The sequence below is a fragment of the Cotesia typhae genome, unplaced genomic scaffold (genome assembly GCF_013202065.1).
Source record: "Cotesia typhae breed Kobodo isofemale line unplaced genomic scaffold, CoteBio_Ctyphae contig_34, whole genome shotgun sequence".
Lineage (NCBI taxonomy): Eukaryota > Metazoa > Arthropoda > Insecta > Hymenoptera > Braconidae > Cotesia > Cotesia typhae.
Window position 1 is genome coordinate 1,305,039 of NW_027423742.1, and position 27,539 is coordinate 1,332,577.

The 27,539-nt window shown below is 34.2% G+C and overlaps 2 protein-coding genes across 2 annotated transcripts in view; both read left to right on the plus strand.

Moving 5' to 3' along the window:
- The window catches only part of LOC141526507 (uncharacterized), a 1,028,588-nt gene that overhangs the window by 882,909 nt on the left and 118,140 nt on the right, over positions 1–27,539 (plus strand). Inside the window, exon 9 of the mRNA XM_074241542.1 lies at positions 18,026–18,101. Coding sequence (XP_074097643.1) covers positions 18,026–18,101 — 76 coding nt within the window. The remainder of the gene's footprint in view (positions 1–18,025; positions 18,102–27,539) is intronic.
- Positions 10,073–11,536, plus strand: LOC141526490 (uncharacterized). The gene is made up of 4 exons (XM_074241525.1): positions 10,073–10,322; positions 10,498–10,733; positions 10,840–11,083; positions 11,271–11,536. The coding sequence occupies exons 1-4, from the start codon at positions 10,139–10,141 to the stop codon at positions 11,534–11,536; spliced, it is 930 nt and encodes a 309-aa protein (XP_074097626.1). The 5' UTR covers positions 10,073–10,138.

The window sequence follows — 27,539 nt, forward strand, 5'->3', positions numbered from 1 at the left end:
ATTTGAGTACTAAGTTCAGAGTTCGAAATCTGTTCCTCATCCGAATTCTCAAGACATTCCAAGTTATCTATCGAAGAAGTAGATGCAACAGCCAATAACTCTCTTTGTTTTACCTTTCTTTCCTCTTCTTCCAATCGTCTTTGCCTAACTCGTTCTTCTTTCTCCGCCAAATTTTTGTCGATTCCACCTAAGCATCCCGGTCGACCGGGCTCTCTCTGTTTCCTTAAGAAATCTTTGTCTTCCTCTATCTTCATTCTGTCAAAGGCATCTGCATGTGCAATATCAAATAAGTTATCAAGGTCTTTTACAAAATTATTTTCATGATTCTTGAAAGTCAACTGAGTTTTCTTACAGTGTTTTTGCAGGTCCCTCCAAACATGATATAAATCAACAAGTTTCTTCATGCAGTTAGGGATTGCCTTCGTAGGAATTCTAGCTTTTTCCCAAAATATAATGCACTCTCTTATAACAAGATTCGCACTTTCACTAACAGTCAGCTTGACTTCACGAATATTGTAAAATAAAACGGTAAGAACTTGTCGATTAGATGGTAATTTTGCTCCAATTATCTGGTGGCTTGGTAGTCCGATAAGGAAAATATTTTGTTTATCACTTCGTAATTCCACAGACATTTTCACAAAATAAACAACAACGCACTAAAAATGTTAGAAATCACTTATAAAATGACAATTGACACTCGCAGTAACAGGTCGCCTCGCTACTCCCGCGCAACTTGTATGGACATGTTAAAAACTCAAGTCGGCACGGGTTATCGTTTATAAATCGGGCTAATATTTATTTCTAGACTATATTAGGTCCATACGAAACTTTTTAGAAGGTATGCGTAAAAATATATTGAAGTTGAATTTTAAGGGACACCCTAGCATACAGTGTACAGTAGCTTACGTAGTTTTCACATACACTAACACGAGTTAAATGCTCAAATACAAGTACGTATTAAACAGTGTGCAAAATACATTCACACTGACATCTGCTCTCTCGCTCTGGCTCACAAATTAGAATATGCTTAGAAGACGGGAGTGGTGACACTACGACGTATGGCACAAAGAGGAAAGACCAATAATATAAAATAGTATGTATATTTCTGTCTCATTCTTTCCTGTCTTCATCCTACACATTCCTGTATTTGTGTCTCTTATCTGTCGTTTTTTTCCTTGCATCCGGTTTAAAATTACAATGATTCTAAAGAAGTTTCACTTAAAAACAAAAAAAAAAAAAAAAAAAAAACTTCCGGATTACCTCGGGAAATACATCACCTTTAAACTGAATATCAATTTTTTTGTTTCAGATGATCTGGTAACGAGTTATAATATTCACCGCTAAACCACTGTTTTTCAAGGCGCCTCGAGAGATTCAACGTCACCGGCTTATTTATCAATATTTATCATTGAAAATTGTTACTTATATACTTTAATAGTTGTACAATAATATCTAATTCAATTTGATCAAATTGTCAAATAATCAAATTAAAAAAATTATTTGCATGCAAATCGTAGCACTACGACGTCATCAGTGGTCGTTGAATCCACTAAGAGCTATGTTTCCATGAATCCGCATTACAACAATTTCATTTTCGCCTTAATGTTTACAGTTTAATTTTAAGGTTATTTAGTCGTATTATTATTATGGTACATGAAAAATAATACTGATTATTGATTTTGACTATAATAATAACATGATAATTATATATAATTACTCCTGCTCAAAAAAAAAAAAACCGTCGGTTTCATATTAATTAAATTATGGTTATTAATACCGTTGTCAGCGATCTATTGAAGGTAGTGATATATTTGTTTACGTATTAATGACATGTAGAAGTATCATGTTGACAATAATTCATTAAATATTACAGGTATGTTATATTTAAGTTTGATATTAATATTTTTACAATAACAATTTTTAGTCTGTATAATTATTAGAAATTAACATTAAATTTATTTAGTATATGGGCCCGCAACACTTACTTAATAATTACAAATTTCATTTTCAGATCGTAAAAAATTATTACCTGTGAGATGATATTTGGCGTGGATCTGAAGTTACAAAAAATTTTTTTCTTGAATCTGAAGACGAAAAATAAGAGATCGAGAGTTAAGGATCGAGTCTAAATTCTGAGTCATGTACTATTTAATATATGACTTAGATATACTTCCTATGTACTATATTTCTAAGCAATGTATGCTAGATGTTAGTCAAGTGAAACATCAAACACCTAGTGTTTTTTCTTATATATTACGTAAGTCAAATACTTCAATTGAAATTAAAGAGAATTTTGTTGATTTTTTTGTGGATTGAATTTAAATGATTAATCATCACTAAATCCCTGATTAAAAATACTGATTGAAAAGAATTCAAAAGTATGAAATTTGAATTCTTTTCAATTATTTCAATTCTTTTGTTTGTATATATAGATATACAGTTTGCATAGAGTGACCGCTTCTCAATTATTTTCAATCAGTATTTTTAATCAGGGATATATTTTAAAATAATAATTACAGCTTACATTAATTCTGCTACAGTAGTGCTAGAGAAATACGGACTATAGAAGCCAAAATTGTACAGAAATAAAAGCTGTTAAATATTTAAAAAACCGCTGTTATTGTTAAAGCTATCTAGCAAGTATCGAAAGTTGTACAGAACTTTAAATGTTGTTATTTCTGATCATAAAAACTTAAGTTTTATCCAAAGATAGTTTTTAAGTCATTAAAAATATTTTATAAATAATTTAAATTATTAAGTGTATTATTTAAATTAAATATGCTACAAAGAAGAAAGCTGAGGTAAATGGATTCGTGATAATCAAGATTTACTAGACATATTATAGTATTTGAGAAGCATCAATATTGCAATATATTTTAAAATTTGATTTGAAATAGCTCGATAGACAGTCGTAAGTATTGATTTATAAAATATCAATAATATATAAAGTATTATAAATCCAATCATCAAGAAAATTATGCTACTTTATTTGTATAGGTATATAGCAGGGGTGGCCAACTTGTTTGGACCCAAGATCTTTTGTTCACTAACGAGAACCTGTGCGATCTACCAATTACATACTTCTAGAAATCTTGAATGAAACAGCATAGTTCAGTACACAATCATGTAGCAATTTTTATTTTATTAAGAGAAAAAACATAAATGTGAAAATTATACATACTAACTACTTATTTATATATATATTAGTGTGAGCATTGCGTCTGAGTATCTCCAACTAGTTTAGCATAATCAGGTTTGTAATTGGAGATTGCCAACCATAAAGAATCCAATGTATGAGCGTCTGTCAAGCGAGAACGGTGTTTACTTTTTGTTTGCTCTAAGTAGGAAAATCCCGACTCACATAAATATGTTGAACCAAAACACGAATGAAGTTGTTCAACACATTTCTTCAAATTTGGATATTTTTCGTTGTAAACCAATGCCCAGAAATCTTGACCTGAGGATGACCTTGCTTTAAGAAATATGTCGCAGCGCAGAGTAATAATGTCGTTTTGTAACATCATGCCCTCCATTTGAAATGTATCTGCAAATTTTGTAGCCAATTCATAGATATCAGTATGATCAATGGAATCATTGAACGGATAACTGATGAATTGAACCAAGTTCTCAATTTTTCTGAAATCACCAAAGCGAATTTCGAAGTCTGCTACCACTGTTCTAATTTCTGTCGTATATTTCTTAGAAATGAAATTGTAGGTAGGATGTTTTTCCATATGATCCTTGATGTTAACAAATTGTTCAAATTTTTTCTTCTCTATGTCAACTATCATAGACGCTGTTTGACATTGAAACGCTGCTATAGAACTCATCATTTCTGTTAATGTTTTATTCTTGCCTTGTAGACTCAGATTTAATGTACTCAGTTTTCCAGTAAAATCTGCCAAAAAAGCTAAATCACATTGCCAGTCTAAATCACACAATTGCTGATAATCATCACCCCTTTCATCAAGAAATTTTATTATTTCGTCCAAAAGATCTCGAAATCTTTGCAAAAACTTGCCTCGACTCAACCACCTCACGTCAGTGTGTATTGCCAATTCTGGTTCCTTCTCATCTAATTGCTGTTTAAAGAGCCGCCTTTGAAGGGATTTTCCCTTTATGGAATTTACAATCTTAAAAGAAATATCCATCACATGTTTCGTGTTTAATCTCTTACTAGCCAGTACTTGTTGATGAATTATGCAGTGGTAGCTAATGAAGTCTGGAAAATCTTCGTCTTTGTGACAAAGAGCAATAAAACCATTATGAATACCTGTCATTGCAGGAGCTCCATCAGTTGTCATTGATACGAGTTTATACATGCATAGCTTAATCTGGCAAATATATGCTTTGAATTCCGTGAATATATCAAGGCCACGAGTTTTTCCTTTTAAGGAAATCATACCTAGCAGTTCTTCTTTGGTCGAGAAATCTTCGAAGACCATCTGAATAAAAACAAGTAATTGTGCAGTATCAGTGACATCTGTTGACTCGTCAAATTGAAGCGAAAAAGCAACGCAGAGGGCGATATCTTTTTGTAGTTGTTCGTTTAAGTTTTTACTTATTATTTCTATACGGCGCATCACAGTATTTTGCGACAGCTGTAATCCATGAACAGCTTTTTTAATCTCGTTTTTATTTTTGAAATTAACGAACAGTGAATCTGACACTTCTTCGAAAATGTCTTTGATGTATTCTCCATCGGAAAAAGGTTTGCACTTGTGTGCAATTCTGTAGCTTACTTGGAAAGAAGCTTCAGTTGCAGCTTTACCTTGCTCAATAGGCCCAGAAAACATATTTTCTTGGACTTTTAATTGCGATTTCAGTGCTTACAATTAACTCTTTCTTATTTCGCTGTTAGGTGGAAAGTCAGTCTGATATTTACTATGCATTGTATTAAAATGTCGCTCTAAATTTCCTTTTTTGGGCATTGCCAGGGATGTATTGCATATTAGACAGCAACAGTTTTCTTTCACCATAGTAAAGAAGTAGTGCAATTCCCATTCTTGGTGAAAATGATAAACTTTTGATTTCCTTGGAGCACATTTATCAAGAATCTGTAAAAATGAAAATAAAATTTTAGGAACATAATTTGTATAATAACAAATGTTGAAATCCAATTTAATGAGAATAAATTTTCTAATGATGACACAAAGTAAACAAGCGAAAATATTTTCCAGTTTTTTGCTCACTTACTAGGTGGATAATTCGTTTGATCCACCGAGTACCTACCTAAAATAATAAGGCAATGATTTTTAAGAGGCAGTTGTAAATAGCAGTTTTGGTATGTTAAAAACTATAAATGGCACGTTAAATAACTTGTTCAGCAGTTAAAACTAAGCAGTAAAGTGAACAAGAATTATTAATAAAAAATAATGAAATAACTGTTCAATATGTTTTTCAACTGATCATAATAACATTTCGAATATTTAAATAGGTAACAGCTTAATAAAAATTAGTTCCCAAATGATAATTGTTTTATAATACACTCCAAAAAATTAGCAGCATACACCATTAATACATAGTTTGATGTAATAAGGGCGCGAAAACTTTGTAAAGCGTTTGGGAGGTCAATGACATTAGCGCGGCACGTAGGTACTTATTACTTAATGTTCCGCAACGATCGGTTTTATTATTTGTACTTGCTTATTTTTAATGTAAATTTCGTGATTCTTGAAGTAAAGGAAAATTATTGAGAAGTCGTTTGCAGTAATAACAATATTAAAAGTATTAAGTTACTTTATTTGATGAACCTTCAGAAGTATTTCTTTCTTCATTTGATGTTCCTTCAGCGCTTCTTTTCAACCACTTATCCATAATGTACGTACGTAAACAATTATGAGGCGTATCTAATCGTGATTTACATCGACAATCGTTGAAACGTCGTAAGTCGTAACCCCGGTAGTCTCTGTCGTCAACTGTCAACTGTCTGACTGAGACCCTTCCATCCCTCCCCCGCGTCCCACACGTTTCCCGCTTATTGGTCATCGCGCGCCGAAAACAAAAGACTATACTGCGTAAAATAGAGGATAAATTCCGTGACGGAACAGCGATTGAAAAATTATACAAGATGATGCGTCCAGCAGTAGGTGATTACGTTGGTCAGTCTGGTCTACCTATTTATATTTTTTGCCTTGCCACGATCGACTGGACTAACAATCGCGATCGACCGGTCGATCGCGATCGACCTGTTGGCCACCCCTGGTATATAGGTTACTATTCAGAAATAATTCTCAACGAAATTCATTTATTCAAATCATTATTTTGCGGTACTATTTTTTACAAATATATTAAATTTCAGTTCTTACCAATTTGAAATATCCGATTCAGAAAATTAGTCAGCTGTTGAGACGCAATACCAGAATTTTCATCCTTCGTGGCAAAAGTGAACAAATTTTTAAAACATTTCTTAAAAGGCATCTAAGCATCATTACCTTGACAGAAAAATCATCGACTGCAGTCTGATTGCAATAAATATAGTTGCAACGAACAATCGATTATTTCAATAGTTAGAGAAGTTGTGCATAGTCATCATAAAAACTATCTTCAAAATAGTAAGGTTGTAAAGCTTCAAAAAATTTGTATGATATAAAATTGTAATATATTTACGTAATTCATACATATAAATAACTTCTATATGTATAAGTATTAAGCTAATTCATAAATTAAAATTTTTTTCTACTTAACACTAACAAAATTAATAAAAATTAAATAAGTACAAAAAATGCTTGGTATTATTATTCATTTTGTTACCTCACGGGTTTGTGAGTAACCAATAGAACAACTAGAGCTGGAGAGAAAGATGTTACGACCTCCAGAGTCGTAAGTAGAGGTTCTCGGATTAACTCCGAAATAACTAACTTCGGTGAATTTAATTAACAAATGAGTTTGTTCAATTGATTAAAATACACTTTGAATTAATATGATTTGACAACTGCCGTGAAGTACGTAATGGTATTTCGTAACCGGAATTAATAGTCTCACGACAAATATAAGTTTGTCAAGAGTCTTAAGTGCGTAACGTTAAGATCAAGAAGAGCCTTAGAAGAAGAGAGCCCCGAACTACCCGTGCACCCTGCTTGTATCTCCTCGTCCAAGGGCCGCTCCCTAAGAGGAGTAGGGTTGCGTATCGGGCCCCGAAAGTCCTGTTCTCCTGAGTTGATGCGCGTGGCATTTCCAAGGCCCACTCGGATGACCAGCGCTGACTCCACTCCAAAGTCCAGGACACGCAAGCGTTCGTTAACGTTTGTTTATTTAGAACATTTCTCGAGTGTTCTCAAATATACCTTTGCACTCCACGCTAGTTGTCTTACAATGAATCATTCTAGTTTTTCCATTAAAGTTCTTCGAGAGAAAATGTTAATGTGAACTTAAAAATTTTCTGTTTACTGAGGTGTTGGCTGAGTTTCACATTTTCTTATCATGTTCTATTTCTAATATTTTTTGTTTAATATTTAACATTTGGAATTCTTTACTTATCATATTCCATTATCTATATATATATATAAGCGAAATACCACTCACTCACTCATCACGAGATCTCCGAAACTATTCGCCCGATTGACTTGAAATTTAGCATACTTACTCCATTCGTGATGTAGACGCTCACTAAGAACGGATTTTACGCAATTCCTAGCTATAATGAATTTTTCGTCTACCATCACGTATGCTACTCCCTCCCCTCCCGTGACTTCTTCCCCCTTCCCCATATCTCTCTCTCTTTTTTTTTTTTAGAAAATGTCATTTCGATTCGCCAATCTAAGAAACCCATCAAGTGGCACCCATCAATTATAGAACTCACCCCCCCCTCCCCCAGCGCAACCACCCACTCTAATCAACCGTTGCCATGGTTACAGTTGCCATGGTTATAGTTGCAATGGTTACCGTTGCTATAACAACTGTTAAAATGAATAAATTGTAATAACAAATTTGGTTGTAAACTAAATTCAGAGGAATGATTAGAATAAAAGTAGAAAGTTACTAAATATAAATATTCTATACAATTATTATTCAACAGTATTATTCTATACAATGTTAGGCAAATACATCGATTTTTATCGATTGATTGTTGGGACAGTAGGAATTCATAATCATACTTTTTTTAAGAAAGAATAGCTAAATCATTAATAACTGAAATAGTTAATATGTATTGGAATGATCATGAAGGATGAACTCCATTATATCATAAAACAGATAAATATAACATAAACATTAATGTTGATATTGTTAAATGATTATACTGATTTTAATGATTAAAATTAAAATGGTAAATTGTGTTTGATGTATGGGTTTGAAAAAATAAAAAAAAAAATATAATATATATTTATTTTCATGTTGGTAATTTTTACATGGTTTAGGCCTACTGGGGACCCGCCATGTAAAATAATGGGAACGCATCTTCCTACACAGTACCTCATGGGTGATGCGGAAATCTATGTAATGACAGATTTAATGACTAACTGACCCATTGATTGATTGATTGATTATTAATAATAAAATACTTTTCTCATATATTTAATACTTGCTAACACCGGTCATCACAAACAATCACTTTTCTCTAATTCAAAATTTATATTCATTATCTTTTTGAAATTAATCATTTTGTTTATATTTTTCGTCTAGGTTACACCATAAAATTTTATTGTATGCCCAGCGAAGCGGGCGGGTATCAGCTAGTTATTTATAAAAATGAATATTTGTCGAATTATTGTATAATTATTAGTTTTAAATTAGCGCGCAAATTTGTTATCAGAGATGTTATGTCCAAGAGCGTTTTTAGAGCGGTAGCGTAAGCGGTGGAGGTTTGGACTAACGTTTTAGAGAATACGCAACGGAGGTTTTAATTCCGTGGTTTTGATTATTTATTAGGGTGATTCAAAAAAAAAGAATATTTTTTTTTCCGTTTGGTACTCTGAAAAATAGGTTCCTAGACACCTCTAAGAAAGCCTCTCCAAGCATGAGTTCTTAATTGTAACGGGAAGGTCCTCCTTCTTACAGTTTTCTATTTTTTCTTATTATCAGATAGAAAAATTTATATCTCGCTTCCAACTACTTGAAAAAATATCTTGTTCCTTAGATTTTGTAGGAAATTGAATGCTCTACAAAAAAGGTCTCTTACGATTTTTTCGTAAACCCAACCGTTTAAAAGATATTAACGGTTAAAGTTTGATTATTTTTGGGAAAATTTTTTATTTCTTATGAATTTTATAACTCAATGAAAAAAAATCATTATGAATGATGAAACTCATAGTTTTGTAGGAAATTTACTGCTCTATAAAAATGGTCTCTTATGATTTTTCGATCAAGTTGAGCGTTTACGAGATATTCATCGTCAAACATCAATGCATATCAATTTTTCTAGTTTTTGATCAATAATTCGAAAAATTTCAATTTATTCTGTGAGTTTTAAGGAAATTTAGACAAATTTGAGTTTTTATTATAAAAGCAACTCCTATAGATGTTTTCTGTTCAAAAATTCATTTGAAAGTTTTTATTCTAATAGTATTTTATTTTAATTTTATCTTTAATAATTTAAAATCTTAATCGCGTTGTCATTTATTATTATGAAATTTGTTCAGTGCGTATTTTTAAATTGTTTTTCACAAAATATACATAAAATTTTCGTTCGAGGGGATTTTTGTTTTGAATTCCATTTCTTCTTCTGTTTGTCTTCTGAAACTAACGCCATCTATGTTTTTTACTCTCAACTATCTTCAGTATCTACCCATTTAATACCGTATTTTCAGTGTTCCTAAAACTGATCATCTTGAATACGTAATAAAATAATTCATTTTAAATAAGTCTTATAATCATCACATAAATTTATTTATCATCAATTAACCTACAATGAATAAAGAAATACGTTTTATCGGAATACCTCTACAAAGAATTTCGGAACGTAAGTTACCAAAAGTGAAAGAGGTTATGCGTGTGTTTTTCTACCAACTTAAAATTTTAAAGTATTCAATCAAACAAAGTGCTAAAATATCAGTTGACCAAGTTATTGAACTGTGGAGAAAAATTAGATTCCAACTAGTGGAGCTCCTAATGCAGTCAAAAATTTCTTCGCTATCACAGTCAATGGTTAAAATTACAAAAAAATTTCGATAAAAAGAATTCAGCGCAAAACCAAAAGGAAATGAAATTTCAGACTGATCTTGAACAATTATTCGACATTGTGAGCGAAAAATCCTTAAAAGTGCTTGATGATAATATTAGAAAGTTGTATTTGGATCAAAAATTCGGTACCCATAAAGAGATTCTTTCTAATAATGTACCTGTATCAAACTTAACCACAACTATGATGGGAATAGATGAGAGTAGTAAGTATCTGAGATATTTAATTATTATAAAGTCAGGTAGTAGTGTAACTTTTCATAGATGACTAGATGACATTTGACTAGACAATTTTGGAGTCCTTTCTTAATTATTTGTCATCAAAATGAATAAATTCTATACATTTTCTTCGTTTAATTTATAAAACAGATCTTATTCCAGACTTAGATCAACCGTCTACCAGTCATGCGATTGTTCCAAGTGAAAAATCAGAGTCGTTCTCTACGTATACATTAAGTGGAGTTACAAATTTTGGATCTGATTCAGAGTATGAACCTCCAATTCCGACAAAACGAGCAAAACTTGATGTCTTAACTCCTGAAGTCATTTTTGGACTCGACCGAGCTAATGTCAGCAGTAGAAATGCAATGTTTATTATTGCTCCGGTTTTACTAGCAGTAGGTATTAAAATTTGAAGATACAACGCTCAGTTATAGTTCAATTCAACGAGCTCGTATGCTTCAAAGAGAAGACATTGCTAAAGGACTTAATGATAACTTTAAGACACACGATAAATACGTTGTGCATTGGGACGGAAAAATGCTGAATGACCTTGTTGGATCAAAATCTGTGGAACGGCTACCAGTTATTTTAACTGCATTTGGTACCGAACAATTACTTGGGGTTCCAAAAATGAATTCTGGGACGGCAGACAATCAAACATCAGCCATTTTATCGACATTGAGTGAATGGGGTATTACTAATTATGTTAAGGCGATGTGTTTTGACACGACGGCAGTTAATATAGGTAACTTATCAATGATAATTTAATCTAAAAAATATTTAATTATTAACGTTCTAGTTTAATTTTTATTGCTTACTGAATTTCACTTTTGAAATTATTGAGAATTATTTACTCATTTGGATTTTAAATATAATCTACAATTTGTTGAAAATATTAAATTTAACGATAGTTATCTATTTTCTTTATACAGGAATTCATAACGGTACATGTAAGGCAATTGAAAAGACTTTGGGAAGAGAGTTAATCTGGTTACCATGTCGTCACCACATTTTTGAGATCATATTGAGAAGTGTATTTGAAGTATATTGGCCTGTGTCATCTGGGCCAAACGTACCAATGTTCGGAAGATTTAAAAAATCATGGGATGAAATAAATAAAACTAATTATAAATCTGGAATTGAAGATACTGTTGTTGCTGATATCATTTTGGATAAAAAAATGAAATATCTAGTTTAATTGCTCAATCCTTACAGGTATGATTTAACTGCGATTTTAAGAAAAAAATTTTCTTGTTTCTGACAAATTTTTAATTGTTTTTGATAGTTACTACAACCCCGAGATGACTATAAAGAATTGTTGGAATTGTCGTTGATTTTCCTTGGAGAAATGCCTCAAGAAGAAATTTTTTTCAAACGTCCTGGTGCAATTCATCATGCTAGGTGGATGGCGAAGGCAATTTACAGTTTAAAAATGTTTCTATTCAGAAATGAATTTAAACTTTCTAATAAAGAATTGGACGGTCTTCGGCAAATTTGTATATTTATAGTTACACTGTATTTAAAAGCTTGGTTTTCATCAACTTCTGCAACAACTGCTGCTAATCATGACTTGCAGTTTTTGAAAAATTTATTCGAGTACAAAAATATCAATTCATTGATTTCTTCAGCAACTTGTGAAAAAATGATTTTGCATTTATGGTATTTAAGTGATGAACTTGCCATTTTATCATTATTTGACGATACCGTTTCATTGGAAGTAAAAAAATATTGTTGGAGCTGTTAATACTCGTAACGGTACAGATTCTAAAGCTAAAAATTTATAATTGATAAAAACGATTTGAATTCATTAACGCAAAAAGTCTGAGTGACTTTGTTTCTAAAAAGTCTTTAAATCTCTTTAAAATCTTTGATTTACCATATGACTTCCTTGATAAAGATATTGAATCGTGGCCTACTAATGACAGTTACATTGAAAATAAAGAATACTTTAACCAATTGAAAGTTGTTAATGATTCAGCAGAACGAGCTGTTGCATTAGTTAGTGAGTATAATCAATGCTTAACAAAAAATGAAGAGCAATTCTAATACTTATTGCAAATTATCAAAGAACATCGAAAAAACTACCCAAACTGCAATAGAGGAAATTATTTACAGTAAAAGTGTACCGTTATGTTGAAAATATTGAAAATTATATGGCAGTTGATAATTAAATAAATAAATTCTTCGATAAAAAAGTGAAACACATGTGAAACACACTAAATTGAATTATATATTTTAAAAAATGCACTAATTTTTTGTTTTAATGTAATCAAACATGTCCAAGACTAAAAAAACTAATTAAAAAAATAGTTCATAACATATTTCTATTCATAGAAACTCAAATTTGTCTAAATTTCCTTAAAACTCACAGAATAAATTGAAATTTTTCGAATTATTGATCAAAAACTAGAAAAATTGATATGCATTGATGTTTGACGATGAATATCTCGTAAACGCTCAACTTGATCGAAAAATCATAAGAGACCATTTTTATAGAGCAGTAAATTTCCTACAAAACTATGAGTTTCATCATTCATAATGATTTTTTTCATTGAGTTATAAAATTCATAAGAAATAAAAAATTTTCCCAAAAATAATCAAACTTTAACCGTTAATATCTTTTAAACGGTTGGGTTTACGAAAAAATCGTAAGAGACCTTTTTGTAGAGCATTCAATTTCCTACAAAATCTAAGGAACAAGATATTTTTTCAAGTAGTTGGAAGCGAGATATAAATTTTTCTATCTGATAATAAGAAAAAATAGAAAACTGTAAGAAGGAGGACCTTCCCGTTACAATTAAGAACTCATGCTTGGAGAGGCTTTCTTAGAGGTGTCTAGGAACCTATTTTTCAGAGTACCAAACGAAAAAAAAAATATTCTTTTTTTTTGAATCACCCTATTATTGATGTGGGACGTTTTCGAGGTATGAACTTACCACGCCTTCGTTTGAGACTGGTGAATATTTAGAACAGATAGATGTACTTACTGCTTGTCGATTTATTTATTATTACTGGATTCGTGATAACAGGGGCTGCTCCTAGCGCATCTTCTTTTGATTGGGCCCTTTGGTCGTTTCTTGCAGCAGATGGAGTAGGATGGATCGGGCTCCTTACTTTAAGGGCTTCTTATTTTAAGAATGAAAGTAGTTGGTTTTTCTCTTCGTTTATAGATTTATTTATAATCACTAAAACTTACACTTTCACAATTGTAATTTTAATCGTAAATTATATTAATGAATTTTAATAATTTGAGCTAACGTCCTCCAGTCCCCTGTAGAGTAAAGTGCGCAAATTTAGCTTTAGGAATAATTTTTATTGAACTTATTGGTCGGATTCTTGCCTAAGGGCAGAGCAAATTAGAACTTTGAGACTTTGAGAATACGACTTTCTATGATAATTTTTATATGTAATACGTTGCCTGCCGGTTGAACCGAGTCTGAACTCGTCTTAAGTGCAGCGCAAATTAAGATAAGGGACTTTTACAAGGCACGCGTCCGTCAATTAAACGCGGAAGTCGAATTAATTGCTCAAAGACCAGGCGTTGGCTGTTGATCGCCTTTAGAAATACTCGCGGTGCTGAGATTGCAGAAGTCCCCGCTAGTCAACCAGCAGTTGCGTAGCTTATATTTTATTGTTCCTTTCGCGCATGGAGAAGTCTTCCATCTGCGCGGGTGATTTAAATTTACAGAAAAATTATGGGGTGGACATAACATTGATAAATGTTGAGAAAGTGTATAAATAAATAAATAATAGTTTAAATTGAAACAAATAAAAAACAGTTTGATTTTCATATTTTACATAATTAAAAAAAAAATTACTTTATAAATAGAAATAAATTATTTCCCATTAAATAAGCGATTTTTTTGTTTTATTTTATTAATCAATATTTACATATTTTAATAAATAAAAACAATAAATATTTTGAAGAAGAATTATTCTTATTTAGTATAAAAAGGTTGTGTTTGAATTAGATATATAATTTAAATTTTCTCCACCGCTAGTTACCTAACAAAATTTGCCTTACCGACAGCTAATTTCTTACTTGTGATTTACAAAACTTAGAAGACAGATCAATTGTTCTTTTGTAATTTTTCATGGGTTACAGTTTAAATTCTTTCATAAATATGATATTGAAATGTTTTAATGTGTGTATTTTATTACATTGAATTTACTATTATTTGACCTATATTGAGTGTTATGTATGAAGTATTAAATGTATATAACTTGTTAGAGAGCAAGTTACTTTTTGTATTCCTTTACATTTATTACATTGGCGACATGTCCGTTCGGATTACTCAGATGACCCCGAGAAGTCTTCTATCTGCGCGGGTTATTTAAATTTAAAAAGAAAAATTATTCAGGTGGACATAACAGAGACATCTGCAAATGCAGGTGGGAACGTAACACGTCCCTCCCTCTAGATAAACGTCCCGTTTGTTACATAGGGGGTGTTGAATTTATTTTATGTTATGAAAAAAAAATGTTTTTCGCGCGTTAGGCATTATTCAAATTTGTTTTTTTTAATCTATGATTATTTACCTAGTTTGTACTTTTTATCATTTAAATCGGTGAATTTTCGCTATGTTACAATGTTTATATTCTTTTGTATTTTTAATTTTCATCTTATTTAAACTGTTCATCAATAATTTTAGTTGTTTATATTGTTATTAATTTTAAATTTATGTTAATTTAAATTTATTAATTGAATTTATTTTTCAAATTTCTTTTCTTGTAATTTTCTCGAAAAATTGCCTTCTGTTAGTAACTTTGGCATAAATAAATTATTTATTTACCGTTTTAACATCTTTTCTCAAATGATTAATTATATAAATTTGATTTTTTCTTAATTTGAGTATTTTTATTAAAATATAATAATTTTATTCTATGTTTCCTGTAAGAAAAGGTATGTCGTTATTTTTCTGAAAAAAAAAATTTTGTTTCTCGTTTTATATTCTCTAGTACATTTTTAGTGATTTTTAGGTGTTTCATCTCTTTTAATTTATTCTGGTTTAATAAATTTTCGATTATCGTATTTATTTATTAGTACGATCTTATTATTATTTTCAATTATTGTATTTATTATTTTGTGCATATTGTAAAATTTGTCCAAAAAAGATTTTTAAATACGATCTTAACGGAAATGATGATAATCCAATGAAATAACATAGTTTAAATGGAATGACTCATAGTAAGTGAGTAAGCAACGTTACCTTTACATTTCAATCCCTTTAATTTCGGTCGGACCGAAATATTTCTATTTTTTTTTTTATTTTCAAATTTAAACAAAAAAAATTTCAAAATATTTTATTGCGTTATTATTAATGTGCAATTTTTGCTCTGTCGCAATGGACTATTTTTCTTTTTCCCTGTTTTATTTCTATTTCTATATAATTTTTATCAGGGAATATTTCGGTTATTTTATATCGACCTAAGTAATTATCATCAAATTTACCTGTCTTTTGATTTTTGACTAAATAAATGTTTTGACCTATTTTGAAGTTTATTGGATGTATATTTCTATCATATCTGATTTTTGATTTTTGTTTTGCTTTTTCTAGATTTTCTCTAGCTTCTTTTTGAGTTTCTAACAGTCTCGTTGCGTGATTTTTGATATAGTCAGCGTACGTAGGTATGTCGACTAGGTAAGAGAATTCTGATGGTAAACGAGCTTCTTTACCAAACACTAATCTGTAAGGTGTAAACTTTGGACCTTCGTGTACACTAGTATTGTATGCTAATGTCGGGTTACACTGAACCGTAAATTCAGATTAAATTGAGCTATTTGGTACAAAACAAATATGGTGGTTTGACAGTGAGTAAATGTATAACGTCGAAGTATGAATAAAATTATTTTCTTTCGAACAAATTAATAAATGATCTTAATCGTATTACGATTACGCTTAAAATAAAATCTTAAGCATGTACAATCTGGATTTAATGGACCAAAATAGTATAATTTTTTTTTTTGTTTCAATCAGAAAAAAAATTACGTGATATTTGCCGAGACCCCTCCCCTCTCACCAACGTAAGATTAGATAAGATTTGATTCAACCCCCCCACCCCCTTAAAAAACCTCACGTAATTTATGGACGCCCCCTTACTGGTAGATCACAATTAGTTTTAAACGACTCAAATATTGTCTCTATACCAGTCAACACGACATTAGGTGTTCCTCAAGGATCTACACTGGGTTCAATTGTATTCTTGATTACGATAAATAGAGTAGCGAAGTGCCTGAGTACGTGCAAATAAGGTCTCCTTGCTGATGATAAGTGAGCATATCTTCATTTCAAATTATACCAACTGGAAGGAGTTGCCTCTTGTCTCACTTCTAATGCCCACGTTGTAGCGGATTGGGCCCGTAAAAACAACATTAAGATAAATTTCAAGAAAACTGAAGTCATGATTCTTGATAGTAAATGTAAGATAAAAATTATTGAGAATTGTGATCTACCTCCAATAATAGTTGATGGAAATATCATACCATACGTAAACTCAACGAAACATTTAGGAATTCATCTATCAACCAACTTTACCTGAGATGATCATGTTGCGAAATTTTCACGCAAGGTATTTGCTGTCTTAAGGAGCCTAAAATGTAAAAGAAATATCCTCTCAACAGACACTTGCAAGTTGCTGGTCACTTCCACAATCTTACCAATAATCGACTTCTGACTACTGGAAATAGTTATACTATACTTGATAAAATTGGTTTTAGAGATCAATCATCATTTAAATTGAGCAACAATACTTTTTAAGATGTTGATAAAAATTAGAACAATGATTTTAAATTAATCAATATAAAATTATAAAAATGTTTACAATTTACTCAAATCGTTTTTAAGGAATTCTTCTGCGCTACTTTAGCATATGACGGACGATGGAATATAGAAGACAGGAAACGTTGCATCGGGACTCTATAAACTTGTAGCGACATTTCTATGGTAGACACTTCTATTTGAGAAATCTTTAGCAGAAGCGGTTATTTTGAATAGAATTTCTATCACTTAAGCCTTATTACCCGATAAGCTTTATTACCCGCAGGTACCTTACTCCTTATCCTCATTCGTTAAATTGGCTTAACATCAAATCAAGACGATCATACTTCTTAGCTTGTTTTTTCTACAAATTACTCATTACTGGAAACCCAAATATCCTGCGTGTGCTGTTTAGAGATGAAGATCCTGATATTAGAAGGTCTGATAAGCTGGCAAGTAAGCAAAATAATGTGAACTTTAAATTACCAAACTACTACTACTACTACTACTTATGAACACTCTCTTGTGCTAGCAGCCAATCGACTCTGGACAGAACTGTTACATGATATTGTAAATTCGCAGAGTTTTAGGATTTTCAAAAGTAAAGTATTCGACTTCTTTATGTTACGTGAGATTGAAGGAAAACAGTAATTTTAATCTTGATTTTGTTTGACGATTTTTGTCTTGAGATTACCTTCATTTCTTTTCATTTCTGTGATTTTCTTGGATACTATTCTCATTGGATAACAAAAATTTGCTTCTTAAATTCTAAATTCTATAAATGTGAATTTGTTTATTAAACAATACTATTATAAATGTGAATATATTATGTTTATGTATCTTGTTAATTTGCCATTCGGTTTTTGAGGCCTTGGCATAATTTTTTGAAAAATAAATAAAATATTTTTGATGTTTTTATTTTATTGCAGCCTTCAGATTATGGGAGCTACAAATGTGTGGCAAAAAATCCAAGAGGAGAAACTGATGGCACTATTCGTCTATACAGTAAGTGATGACATGTTTTAATATTAGTAGCATATTGTCCAGTAAGGGGTTTAAAAAGACGATTTCAAGTGGAAGTGATAGGTTTTCTCGCCTAAAAAATTACTGTGATAAGATCGTCATTTTTGGTGATGAATATTGCAATACTGGATCTGAGCAAAATCATATGAGTTTACATTACACAATATTGTAAATCCTTGTAAACGAATTATACTGATCGAAATAACACACAGGCTTATACACTACAAGAGCAGCATTATGACGTTTAAGCAATACTTTAAAAAAAGTTTTTTTTTCAATTAATGGAACAAAATAGTAGTATTAAAAATCTTTCTTTACAGTTTTAGACGGGAGAACTGTAGCAGTGTGACAGGTTTGGATAACAAGATCACGCACCAAAAACTGGTCGTCTGTATTGACCCAAAAAATATCTTGAAATATATCGATATGGAGCAAGATCTTTACGATGCCAACTCGTAGTACATCGTAATGAATATCAATTCGAATTTTGGGAAAAATACACTAAAAGAAAAGTGCATAGTCACCTGAAATAAAGAGTGACAAATGAGAAAATATAGTCTTTTTGATTAATATTCATAGTTACTGAAACTAAATAAATGACATAAACTATTAAAGAAGTATTCTCGTTAAGAAATCCGAATTTGAGGTATTTTTTCGGTCGCGATAAAAAAAACAACAAACATTTTCTATACAATTTTTATAGCTTTTTTTAAGGTATTTGAAGTGATAAAAATATTAATAAAATGAAAAGGAAAATCAAATTTTCAAAAACTACAGACCAGCATAGTGGGGACTAGTGAAAAAACGGCACATCCTGGTGCGCCGGAAATCAATCTTTTCAGTGACTCGAAATAGAAAATAATTAATAATCCTTAATAGGGAGGATGTAATTAGCGCACTACGGGCCGTTTTGAAAGAAAATAATTTTTTTTCACAAAATAGCAGTGGTTCAACAAAAAAAGGTTTGTTTTTTGCCCTGTTTTTCAGCCGTTCGGAATTGTTTAAAAATATAAATTTAGAACTTTCAGCTAAGAAAATCAATAATTTTCATACAATAATTTTTTTTGGTTTTACCTCGTTTTGCAAAATGTATGTATGTATGTATGTATGTATGTATGTATGTATGGATTGAAACACTAGAATTTTTACTTCTACGAAAATTCTTAGTTTCCAGGCCACTAAACCTCGCGGATAAGAAATAGTTGCCTGAATCTCGTTGATAATTTTGGTCCACTGCCCTGGGATATTCCTCTCCCGTATTTATGATTGCCTTTTGTTTTAAAAGAGCTCGATTAGATAGATTGTGGGACAGAAGTTACCAAGTGTGCCAGTTAAATTTATTTTACGTACTTACAAAAGTTACTATGCAGATGGTCCTTCTTCCGTGGTTGGTGTTGTAATTGATTAGATTAAATTACGCAGTGTGAATAGTGTAGTGGATAAATTAACTTGATTGATAACAAAATTGCAACAAACTTAATTTTATTTCACTAACTAAACACTTGAATTATACTTATTATATTCGGTGACGAAATACAATAGATTTGTGGTATGATTATTTTACCAATATTCTAGGTTGTCGATGGTTAATTATTTATAATAACACAATGATATTTTAACACAAAATAATAGTAGTAATGATGATATAAACTTATTAATTAATTAGTAGATTTGGTAGTTGTTAATAATTATTTAGTTTTGGTGAGTAATCACCTAATAGTGGTAATAGTGGTATAGTGGTAAGATTGACTAAGATAAATCGAACGTGATAAATTGACACCGGGGGATAGATCGAAGTATCGATAATCGCTCAAGTATCAGGGTTTGTGACCGTTTTTCCCCTCCTCGTGCCGTCTTGTGACGTCACGGGACTACCTATTATTTTAGCTAGTGTCGGTAACGAAAATTTTGGGTGGTAGTTCGCCAGGCTGATAAAGTCGGGACATTTTGTAGTGTCTCAATCCTCCCTGCCTAGCTAAGACTACCCCGTCAATTTTTGAACCGAGCTAGCTCTTTTAAAAGAATCGGTGAATCGTCACCAGGTTTGAGGGTAATAGGATGATAGGAGTTAGTGGTGAGTGATCACCTAGGAAGGGTAGTTTGTTGAAATGACAGTCTGAAAAGTTTGGTTTGGTGAGTGGTCACCTATAATAGTATGATGGTTTGGTGAGTAGTCACCTAATAGTGGTATGATGAGTTGCTGAGTAGCCACCTAATAGTGGTATGATGAGTTGGTGAGTAGTCACCTAATAGTGGTATGATGATTTGGTGAGTAGTCACCTGAGGAATGGATATGTTGGTAGACTGGTGAGTCATCACCTGTAAAGAACGAAAATTATTAATTAAAATTTTAAAATTATTTTTAAAGACTTTGTGAGTGATCACCTGTAAATAGATAAAGAGTTTGGTATTGGTAAATTTCTTGAGCGAATGTCGAACTCCGGACTAGATTTCGATCTATTGAATTAAAAAGAGAAATAAATTAAAATTTTTATAATGAAAAATTTTTGTTGGTTATAGTTAGTTGTTTTTGTTTTTTTTTTTTTTATTTGGACTGCAGCTGTAAACAAAATAAATTAACTGGCAGATAATATATTAGATGATATGAATGATATTGCGATTATATAGAAATTAATATCAATAATTATTTGAATTTTATTTTATAGTAGTAAACACACAATTTTTAAAGTATATAATGAACTGACTTATTGGCAGTAATGAACAAAGAAAAAAAATTAAAATAATAAGAAAATAATGTAATAAAAATTATTAAAGTATTAATGAAAGAGTGATGAATGAGGATGAAAACTTCCAGAACCGTAAGGGGGGGGGGGGGGTTTATTTCCTTATGCCACGAAGATGGGCCTTGTGGAAGAGTCTCATGTCCTCTTGGGTGTACTTGGTACTGATCCAGTCCTTGTATTTTGGCCAGTGCTGGTTACAAGCCCGGTACATGTGGTCGAAGAATTGATTTGCCACTCCGCATCCTGAACAGCGTCCACGGAAGTGGTCTTTTAATTCTTTTTCGTGTGGGCGGAAACACGTTTCCGTTGTCACTTGGTCCTGGTAACAGACGTGACACATATCTGGTCTCCATGGTAGACGGCATTCGGCAATTTTGTGTGTTCGTTGCCGACAATTCTGGCACCCTGTGGAGAAAAACAGTGACTGAGCCTGGGTAGTCACTGTCTGGGTCCAAGACTCCTGGAGCTCTTGGTGTCGGATCCTTGGCCGAACGGCAGCACAAGTGCTGCGGATGGCTTTACAGAAGGTGTTGTAGTCCATAAAGCGGATTCCGTTATGCACGCATACCTGGTTAGCGTCTGTAGTAGTTGTTGATGGGGTTGCTGAGTCAGTGTCAGCCAGAAACTGTTGATATGCAGTCTCTGGTGATATCGGTGCATTGTACTCAGGTGCTGACGTAGTCTGGGAGTACGGTAACGAATGAGCGTACGTTCCATTACTGTTTTAGCCGGTGCGCCCTTCTTGATAGCTCCTGTTGCTTGGAGAAGACTCGATTGCTCCTGGGTGAGCTCTCTTCGAGTCGCTCTGTGGGCCAATAGTGGAGATGGAGGGAATTGAGAACCCTCTCGGATGGGCCTGGACGTTGATGTGTGAGGTTTCAGTTCAGCATTCGGTCCACATGCTGTCGCTGGCTGGCTGGCTAGGACTGGAACTACCGCCTTGTTAGTTGGCGTAGTCCCGATGTTGTAGACCGTCCTGATGGTCTGCTCTTCGGTTACTTGGAAGGTTATGGGTCCCTCCTGGTGTGCTTTTTGATGAAGGTCATCACCCAGCTGCTTGATGGAGGGTTCCATCGCCTCGAGTCGGTGGTTGACGGCAACGACTTCTTCGGCTACATCGCAAAGGTTCCGACGTTGCTGGTTAGTTGTCTCAGCTAGGTTGGTGACATCGCGTTGTAAAGACTGGATGTCACGTGAGTTTCTTTGCAGCTGCATGCGCAGATGCTCAATGCCATCCAGTATGTCATTGACCCAGGAAGGTCGTTCGTTGGTGAATCTAGCTGTTGGCTGATCTAGAGAGTCTAGTCGGCTCACGAATGCTGAGGCAACTGTTTGTTGACTCGCATCAGTGACTGATGGCTGTTCTGTAGCTGCCTTGCTGTTCGTGGATGTCAAAGTATCCTCTAGCTGGTTAGCATTACTGACTGGACCTGTAATGAGACTGCTGGCCACTGGTGTCAATGTGGCTGCTACTGGAGTGGTTACTGCGGTAGCTACGGTAACTGTGCCGAGCTGGACTGCGAGGGGCCTGGGAATTCGGCCGAAGGTGAGCTGGGTAGCTTCCTCTGGAGTCAGGCTAGGCTTAGCCATGGTCGGTGACGATGCAGGGGTTACAGCTGACGGTTCAGGTGATGGTGGTGATACAGTGTCGTTCAGATGAGGTAAACTGGTGTCGGAAGCTTGAGTTTTGGTCAGCGGGTCGAGAATCAATGACTCCAAACTCGCATGTGAACTAGCTTTCGATTCGCTGCTGATAATAGATGACATTGTGGTACTCTCAGTAGTTTCTTTCTGTAATAAAATTTGTCTATTAGACCTTCGTGAAATTTTCAAATCATTTAAATAATGTATGCCGAGGCCATTGCCATTTAAATCTGATAATTTCACGACCATCGGTCTTATTATATCAGTAACTACTGCGGGTCCTGCATATTTAGGTGCTAACTTCGCGCTATAGCCATCAACTTTTTTACTTAATTTTTTATTTAAATAATAAACGCGATCCCCGACCTGTAAATTGATAGATTGAGTGGAGAACCGTTTTTCATGTTGTTTTCGAGTTCGTTCCCGAGCTTTTAACATATAATGTTCTGTAAAATGGCGAAGTTCGTCTATTCTACTTATGCGGGATTTCCAAACAGTTATATCAGTCTCGTCAAAATTTTCAGTAACAGGTGTATCTGATATCGGGTGTGGGTCACGACCATGATTTAAATAAAATGGGGACACGCCTAGTGCGGTGTGGACTGCAGTATTATAGGCAAATTTTAGGTCTGGTATGTGAAGGTCCCAGTCTCGTTGGTTTTGTCTAGTAAATGAAATAATCGTGGGTTTTATCGTACGATTACAACGTTCTGCGGGGTTCGCACATGGGTGTCCTATTGGAGTAGGCGTAAGTAAGATATTGTACTGCTTTATAAGGGCCAGAACATCTTTATTTATAAACTCTTTACCATTATCTGAAATAATTTGTTTAACTGGGCCCCAGTTAGTTAATACTCCACGTAAATACTTGATTATTTCTTTGCCAGTTTGTTGTCTTAATGGGAAGATTTCTAGGTATAGGGTATAAATGTCTTCAATTACCAATGCATATTGGAAACCAGATGAGGATTTAGTGTAAGGGCCTATGGTATCCATGGAGATAATAGTCCATGGCTGAGTTGGTGGTCTAGTACCAATATAGCCTTGCGGTTTAGCCTGATTACTTTTTGTTTTAAGGCAACTCTCACAAGAATTGACATAGGAAACAACATCTCGGAACATACCGGGCCAGTAATGGGTCTCGCGGATACGCCAGTAGGTTTTATCGATACCTAAACGTCCCGATTGAACATCGCAATGAGCTTTCTCGAGTTGAGGCTTGACTTCAGGTTCTGTGAGGACGATTTTCCACGCGGTAATGTCATCTAGAATTTCCTTGACTGCTGTTGGGCGGTAATAATATAGTCTTTCGTCTTCGTACTTCCATTCGGGGTATTTTTCCGGGAATTTTTGGACTACTCGGACTTTTTCGTTGTACCATGAACTTTCAAGTTCAGAAATGCTACGATTTTGAATTGATGAGAGTTCTGTTAATCCAGGATCTTCATAAAGGCGTGATAGAGCGTCTGGAGCTTCGTTTTGGGTTCCCCTGTAATGGATAATGTCCAACTTGTATGCTGATAAGTCAATAGCCCACCTAGCTAAACGACCTGCTGGATCTTTTAAATTGTAGAGCCATTTTAACGCGGAATGGTCAGTATAAACTGTAACTGGAAGACCTTCTACGTATGCACGTAATTTCCGTAAGACCTAAACTACCGTGAGGCATTCTTTTTCTGTCGTCGTGTAATTAATTTTAGCTTTATTCAGAGGTCTGCTCAGACACATGATTAAATTCTCTCGATCTTCTTTAAAGTCGTACTGAGTGAGAATTGCGCCTAGTCCAGTGTTACTCGCGTCAGTGTATAAGCGATAGGGGCGATCTGGCTCAGGCAGAGCTAATGTGGCTGCTTGTAGTAGAGATTTCTCAGTCTCGACAAATGCGTTTTCTTCTACATCAGTCCATTTCCAGTCTACACGCGTGCTTGTTAATTTATTTAAAGGACCTTGGACTTGTGCAATATTTTTAAGGTGTTTGTGATACCAATTTACAAGACCGTTAAATCTACGAAGTTCCTTGCGGTTAGTAGGTCGCGGATAATCGGCTATTGGTTCGAGTCGTGCTGAATCCGGACTCATGCCTTCTTCATTAATTATGAAGCCTAGGAATTTAACTTCGGAACGTCCGAATTGACTTTTTTCTTCGTTCATTTTGAGGCCCGCGATTCGAAAAGCTTCAAAAACAGCTTGTAAATACGTCATGTGTTCCTGTAGAGTATTACTGATAATAATCCAATCATCTAAGTAGGCAAAAATATTTTCTTACGCGCTGGGTAAATATTTCCGAGCCTTTTTCCAAAGAATTTGCATTACGATTCGGAGAACTTGGTCAGTGAGAGCTTGATAAGTACTAGGAGTGTTAACAAGCCCGAATGGCATCCGAATCCATTCAAATTGGCCGCGGCCATCGACACAAAATGCTGTATAGTGTCGACTACTCTCTTCAACTAATACTTGATGAAAAGCATCGCTGAGATCGATAGTAGAAATAATTTTTGCGCCTCGAAGGCTGGATAAAATTCGATGCATGATTGGTAATGGGTACGCTGATTGTTTGGTCTTTATATTTAAAGGACGATAGTCGATACACATGCGCCAGGTATTATTTTTCTTCGCGACCATAACTGATGAGCAAGCCCAGCTACTATTCGAAGGTCGAATATATCCTTTCTCGAGTAATTGGTCAACTTTTTCGTGCAATGCTTTCATTACTGGCTGACTGCGTCTGTATGGTTTACAGCGTACTGGAGTTTCGTCAGTTACTTCGATACGATGTTTTACTAAATTAGTGACTCCTAACGTGGTCGCTTTATTTTTATTAAATTCTGTCTCGAGAAAATTACTTAATTCAGAACGTTCTGATTAAGATAGAACATTTGATGTCAGGGGTTTGGTTTTATTTGTACGGGAACGAAATTGATGTTTGATGGAATTACCGCCTAGGTACCAAGTAGCAATTTTTGATTCTACATGAACGTCTGCAGACTGCCAGAAATCTAAACCGAGGATAATTGGGGTTGATAGACCAGATAATACGCTCAACCAGGTTAAGATAGTCTTTCCGTCGAGTTCTACTTTGAATGGAGCACCTCCGCGGGTATATATTGAAGCAGAGTCGGCTAATGTTACTCCTACAGTACTGGTGGGATCTGGGCTGAGTTCTTGAAGTTCATTGCCTTGGATTCGATTGTACGCGGTCTCAGAAATGTAACTTTGTTCGCTTCCGCTGTCCAGCATGGCTTCAATATTGAAAGGTTCGATTGTAATATCTGTAATCATGCGACTTACGAGCGTTGGTGCCTGCGTATGTGATAGATATGTCTGATCTTGATTATTGGGACCACGTATTTGCATCAGACAGTCGGGTGTTTTGTCATGGTCTGATTTGATTTTTAATTTCGGTGAATCTATGGGAAATTCCGATTCTGAGTCTGATTCATAGTCATAATCGTCATAATCCTCATATTCCGAATCTGAGATGTTTAGTTGTGGAGGATCAAATGGGAAATCCGAAGTTTGGGAAGTACTAGCTTTACAGTTGTCAATTTTTGGCTCTACCAAGGTGTTAGCTGGAGAAATAGATGATACGTGGGTTTGACTGGCTGACTCAGTAGTACTATTTGTCTCTACTGCAACGGTTTTGGCCCTGGCTGCTGTAGAGGGATACACCAGGGCACTCGTTTTTTGGATCTGGGTTTCTCGGCAACGGTGGTAAACCAGCTCTGGCCTGAATCTCATCGGTGGTTTTCGCGCAACATTTGTCGGATGTATGTCCATAATGTCCACAGCGTATACAGGACGCGGAAGGTGGTGGTGGAGAGAGAGTCTTTTGCAAGTTTTCGAACATGCCCTGCATTGCTACCTGAAGATTGTTTATTGACGATACTATTGTGTCTGTAGTGTCGTCTTTTGGCTTCTCTTTACGGAAATTGGGTTGTTTGTTAGTTAATACCGCATCTAGGGTGGTTTGTTCGTTGTTTTCCGTATTTAACGCGTCTTGATCAGGATCTGTGTCGGTAACGGCATTTATTCGCGTTCTGGATTTAGAATAGCCCTGATTCTGTACTTTTGATTTATTTAATTGTTCTTGTTTAGGGGGATTACAAGTGTCCATAATCGATTGCCAAACGCCAACGCGTTCATAAAGCATTGAGTAGGTACTGATATGTTATTCGGCGAATTTAAGTGAAAATTTGGAATTAAATTTTTGGATAATAATTTTAATCTGTCGATTTTCCGGTAACGGCTCTTCTAATTGGGCAAATGCACTTTGCATTCTATTAATAAATGCTGCTCCGAGTTCGTCGTCAGATTGCCGATATGAATAAATTTCTTGTAATAGGGTCTCGTCTGTTTGGTGGGTTTGCCATACTTTAAAGTGTATTTTGAAGATCTACCAGTCGGTGAATAGGTGTTCGTTTTGATAATACCAGTCTAGAATATTACCAGTTAAGGTTGAAGCAACTACTGGCCTAAAACTATCTAGTGGTATATCATTACTGATCATTCTCTGTTCTAAAGTTTTGATAAATTTTTTAGCGTCTAGTTTTGCAGATGGATCACGTGAAGAAAAAATTATATTCCACGATTTTGCAATCCGGCAAATGTCATTAGTCCGTAGGGGTGCAACTGTACTTGGGTATGTATAAGTGTGAGCAGCGCATGGGACCATGCCTGGGACAGTGTGCGTGTATTGCTGTGTCTGCGATGCGGGTACGTGAAAGAAAGCTATCGGTGCTGCGTAGGTATGCGTCACGTGCGGTACAGTCATGTGGGGCTGTATGTGTGTGGCTGGTACGTAGTATGGCATCGACGGTGCTGTGTAGGTTTGCGTTACTTGAGATACAGTGGTGTATGTTTGTGTGTGTATGTAGCTGGTACGTACTGAGACACTGGCGGTACGAGTGGTGGGATATACGGGTGCGCGTACGGTAAGCGCGCAGCTCCACTGAACGCTGAGTTTTGTACCGTGGTAGCGGGAGGTAAGCGGGGTGCGGGCGGTACGAAATGACTTCCCGCCGAGAAGTTTGAA

Coding starts and splice junctions, on each gene's coding strand:
- LOC141526490 (XM_074241525.1), top strand. CDS start 10,139: ATGAAATTTCAGACTGATCTTGAACAATTATTCGACATTGTGAGCGAA. Junction 10,323..10,497: donor GATGGGAATAGATGAGAGTA/GTAAGTATCTGA, acceptor ATCTTATTCCAG/ACTTAGATCAACCGTCTACC. Junction 10,734..10,839: donor TTGCTCCGGTTTTACTAGCA/GTAGGTATTAAA, acceptor GATAACTTTAAG/ACACACGATAAATACGTTGT.